The following is a 5,292-nucleotide window of genomic DNA, read 5'->3' on the forward strand; positions in this document are numbered from 1 at the left end:
GTATCTTTCGGGGGAGACTTGCCGTCAAAATCAATGTTGCCCTTCAAACAGGATCACTCGTTGAACCGTAGTTATTAATGGTTGCAACCTGTGTGTTTGTTTTGTTCGGCAGGGTCAACCCATGTAGAGCACTTGGTAACTCTGCAGGCCAGACGTAGCTGGTTTCTTTTTGTGGTCGAAATAACGCACACGACGGTTCCCTGTGGTCAACCTCTATAAACACATGAAAGGGAAGGAACACAGACCAACCATGAAAAAGATATACATTGGCAAAACCGCCTTAAAAGTCCCCCGAAATGGCGGCAAACACCCGAAAAAGAGGTAAGAACGAAAAAATCAGACGCCGTCTTTCCATCCGTCCCCGTTTTATTTAAGGGTACAGTGTGTAATATTGGTATAGTGGCATGAAATGTTGAAAGTTCTAGATTGCAACACTTCCTTGGTAACTCCTCCCTTTCGAATAATTACAGAAACTAGCTAGCTAGAAGCTAGCCTCAAGTCTTTCGACATTATTAAGGGATGCGGAAAATATATATTTATCTATGTATTTATTCTGAAGTACTTCTTTTTAGTCTCCCAACAGGTTCATTACCCCAGGACACCCACTTCGAAAAATGCACATGACCGTTAAGTTTGTCCAGTATGTGCTACTGTAGAAATATGGCAAAATGGCAGCCTCCGTGTGGGGTGACCCACTCCTATGTTGATAAAAAAGGCTCATTCTAAGAAAATAAAATAAAAAACTATTTTTATTTTACACTAATCAAAATATTTGTAGCAAGTCTGTTATGAAAAATGACATTACATTATACACACTGCACCTTTAATATCTGTTGTGTCCGTTCATCTGCCCACGACGGTGTCTCCTCTCGACGCCCAGTGGCTCTTTAGCATCCTCATTCCACCTCTTCGCGGCCCAGGTGTCATGCTGCCTCGTCATCTCATCTCAACGGAATGAAAGCACTCATTATGTCTGACTCAGCTCCTGTTCACCGAGGAGGTCACTAATGGGGGGGTTTTGATTTATTTTTTTCCCTGGAGCCACTTCACGTTAAAACTTATCCTATATCAAACGACAAACACCTGTATTCCCCCTGCGAGTGCCTGCCAATCACAGAGGAGCAGGGGGTGGAGGCCTGCTGGGTAATGAAGCCGTGAAACGCCAATAAGGCAATAATTGAATCATTCTATGGCAGCGATACTGTTTCTACTCGCTGACTCTGTAGATGCAGCAGCTTCAACATAAACAATATTCCAGATCCAATGTGCAATGATCATTTACAATATACCTTTGTTCCCCAAAAAAGTACTTCCTGATTTAGCCCTTTGCCTTTTCTGCAACTGCATTTAGTGGGGATTGAGCAGAGATTGGAGTTTCACTTGTACAAACATTTCTTGGTGCAGCAGAGCTGTGCTTAACATGTTGATTAAAAAAAAACATTTTAAAAGCACTATGGCTAACGAGCAATCCTGAGAGGAAAAACTAAATCAATTTTAGGGGCCTATTATCTAATTACCATGAAGTAATAAATAAAATACACCTGTCATACAGCGCGGCAGTGTTGTCTATGTTGACATTTTTCTCTGCTGCCAAGTGGTCACATCTCTTCCACTACATAGGAGAGATAGTAAACGTTGAGGGTGATAGAAAGTGTTAGTGCAGAAGTACGTGATTTGTGACACACCAGTACCAGATCCAAAAATGCCCATGCAAGGTTTTTCTTGGAATTCAAACAAAAAAACAAATGGCCTTACTTGTCGTAAAAAATAGAATGTTTATCTCCATTCACTGAAATTGAAATCAACTAGCAGTTTCTCCTACATTTCTTAGAGACTGCAGCTCTGTCTCAGCACATATTTGCTGCACCTCTACCATAACAATGAATTAGTCATACACTACTTCCATTACCTAGAAATGCAAGAAAAAACCAAAGGAAAAGGAGCAAATGCAGAGTCCAGTGAACATGCAGTATGCAGCAGTGCACCAATTCAGCAATGTTTCTATTGTTTTGGTGACAGTGTTAAATTAATAATCAAGCTAAAGTGGTCGATAGTCCACAATAATTTATGCAAGTTACAGATAGCTGAACTTAAAGGTGGAGAATGCTTGTTGTCAAAATAACTTTTTGTCAAAATCAGTGAATATCTCCTCCCTATCCGCTGCCTGTAAGAACTGTGTGTGGGCTGAAAAAAACAAGTGTTAATACACAGCCTAGGCTCTGTAAACGGGCATGTTGATAGCTACGGTGGGCCTTTTTGATTACATACTGTCCCTTTGTTAACATACAGGCCGTTTACAGAGCCCAGGCAATGTATTGTCACACACAGAATGGCAGGCAGTGGATCCTGAGGAGATATTCACTGATTTTGACAAAAAGTTATTTTGACAACAAGCTTTCTCCAGAATCACTGACTCCACCTTTAACTGTGCGTGTGGATATGCTCTGCGTACTTTTAATCCCGCTGATTACAGAAATATAGTCACACGAAAATAATCAACTGAACACAAGATGCTGCCTCCACTAGTTACCCGGAAGCATTAAAAAGAACCAGGCCCTCTTCTTTTTGTGTGTGTGTGTGTGTGTGTGTGTCTTTCTGAGCCCACAACCATGTGTATCTTTGATCTTGTTAAAAGACAGACAAAGAGAGGAAGTGAAAAAGAGCCACGTGACCCCATCTCCATCCGCACGCCGCTATCTGCTATTCGGCCGCAGATAGACTCATTACTCTCCTTCCTCCATCTGTCCATCAATACAGGGTCCATTAAGCCCGGCCGTGCACGCTCATATCCATGACGGCAACAGACATTTCCTCTTTTTCCCACTCGCACTTGCCCTTTTATTAGATTGAAGCCCAGGTAATGCACATGATCTGAAAATAGTCATCATTGTGCTGTCTCTCTGAATTACGTGGGGAGGAGGAGGAGGGGGGGGGGGCGGGGGTTCGCCCTTTCGTAAATCTGAGCCTTCACAGTCCATTCATGTGATGTATTAGAGTTCATTGGCTCACATTTCCTCCCAGGTCACACCCTCACTCTTTTTTTCATTTTTTTCCCATGGGACCAATCTCATTTATGGTTGCTGTTATGTGCTGCATAGATTTAATACTGAAACATACTTTAAGAGGAGCTCCTTGCTTACCGCTGCCTGGATTCTTAATTGGAGATTTGTGTTTTTGGTCCCATGTTTTCCTTCAAACAAAGCACTTTCTCACGCAACTTTCCCACTTTTATCTCCCTCTCATGATGTTCTCATCACCACCATGGTCGTTCAGGGGGGCATTAAAAAAGATGTGTAGGCCGTTGTGAGTCTATTTGGATATGCATATAACCTAAGTTACAAACTCAACCATATGTCCTGAACACAATCATCTGCTGTGTGTGTGTGTGTGTGTGTGTGTGTGTGTGTGTGTGTGTGTGTGTGTGTGTACAGCTCATTGTTGGAGCAGAAGGAGGACTTGCGGAAGAGGCTTTCCTACACAACACACAAGCTGGAGCTGCTGCAGAGCGAGTTTGACTCCACACGGCAGTACCTGGAGACAGAGCTGCGTCGAGCACAGGAGGAACTGGACAAGTTCACTGATAAGCTGCGCAGGTAAAAAGACATACTGTATAAAACTCCTTCAATTAAGTCAAATATACCAAAACATACCACTCCGTCACAAGGAAAAGTCCTGAATTTACACTTCCACCTTAAGAGAGGAATCCACCTATTTAGCATTGCATTCTTGCTATATCGGTCGGGATACATGGAACATTAAAACAAAGAGGATACCCCACAATTCATCCCAAACCTCAATTGTTTTGGAAGTTCATCTGGCCCAAATCACCTGCCATATTTTAAGGCAATTTATTATGTCCACCTGAAGCCAAAATAGGCTCTATACAAATTATGCAGATGTACACCCAAAGACACAGTAAACAAGCTTTGAAGTGCAAAATAAGTGGGGTTCCTGTTAGGGAAAAAGTACACAGTGAGTGTTATATTGTTATTTATTGTTTTAAGATTGCTTTTTATTTCATTTGTAAAGCTTGTTTGCACTAAGACACCGAGGATGGACAGGGGACATAATCACAAAGACAGTTCAGTCCCACATCATGTGACATGGACACAATAACATCCCAAAATGGCCACAGTTTAAATTGAACCAGAGTGTTGGAATGTTGTCATCATAAATTAACCATTACACCATTTATAGTGTATGAAGTGCTGCACTGAACTTTCAAAATTCAGTGTTTACCCATTGGTTTCTAAAGTTAGCCAGTGTTGGGTTCTGGTTCAGTGAATATATGATTTTAATGCTCAGGGGAGATGTAACATACTGTGGAGGTTTTAGGAGAGGGAGACTCTTATAGCCTTAAGAGGACCAGCTGACCCTTTCCTCATAGTATTAGACTGAATAAATGCACTTAATGATTTAATACTTGAGCATAAAAATTATGGTTTTCCTGCAAAAGAGAATACATGCAATTTCAAATGAATCCTCTCTGGGAGGATTCATTGAAACAATAAATGCAGATTCCGTTAATTGTCTCAGACAAGCAGGCTAGAATAAGATAATTCAATTCATGACAGTGTTGTTTATTTTCTGTGTATTTATTTTATTTAATATATTTTTTTGTTTTACTTTATTGGAGGATAGACAAAAAAAAAGTCAAAGAAAATGACCATTTCAACTTGATTTCTTCCTTTGATCATCTTCTGACCTTAAACTTATCTCATGACCCTTCTGTGTTGGGATACACTGGCAAAGAGAGGGTGATGCTCACATGTCGCCACGTACAGTACAGTGTGTCTATGCCTTCTGGGGTGCAAATAACAGAATATAACTCTCACTAAATCACTGTCAGTGGAGTGAGAGTCCGTGGGATGTATAAACCGAGGCCGTTGCGACCATGCGATGCAGCTCCTATACTGACTCCTATACTGCTGAGCCTGCCGTTATGCTTATTTTTCAGTTTCCAGAGTCCTCCGGCTGCTGCTGTACACTGCATATGTACGAACAAACTATTATTTACAAGTGAGAAATGTTGTCTGTTGTGTTGTTTAGAATACAAAGCAGCTACTCAGCGCTGCAGAGGATCAACCAGGATCTGGAGGAGAAGATCCACCGAGATGTAAGTGTTAAGGTGTGTGTGTGTGTGTGTGTGTGTGTGTGTGTGTGTGTGTGTGTGTGTGTGTGTTTCCTGTATCATGCCGTATGAATTCCCATGCCTGCGGTTAAGTACCTGTAGAGATAGAAGAAGGAGAGGCGCGTAAGCAAGTCATGGGGGTTTAGACATGCCACAGAACA

General features: G+C 41.6%; 1 protein-coding gene across 1 annotated transcript in view; it reads left to right on the forward strand.

Annotated features, from left to right (window-relative positions):
* Positions 1-223: 223 nt before the first annotated feature.
* Positions 224-5,292, forward strand: part of LOC307265650 (brain-enriched guanylate kinase-associated protein) — a gene marked incomplete at both ends in the record, with an annotated part of 11,130 nt that continues 6,061 nt past the window's right edge. Inside the window, 3 exons of the mRNA XM_080047437.1 lie at positions 224-321; positions 3,432-3,593; positions 5,050-5,116. Of these exons, the coding sequence (XP_079903563.1) occupies positions 224-321; positions 3,432-3,593; positions 5,050-5,116 (327 nt within the window). The remainder of the gene's footprint in view (positions 322-3,431; positions 3,594-5,049; positions 5,117-5,292) is intronic.

The sequence above is a fragment of the Ammodytes marinus genome, assembly GCF_949987685.1.
Source record: "Ammodytes marinus genome assembly, chromosome: 19".
Taxonomy (NCBI): domain Eukaryota; kingdom Metazoa; phylum Chordata; class Actinopteri; order Uranoscopiformes; family Ammodytidae; genus Ammodytes; species Ammodytes marinus.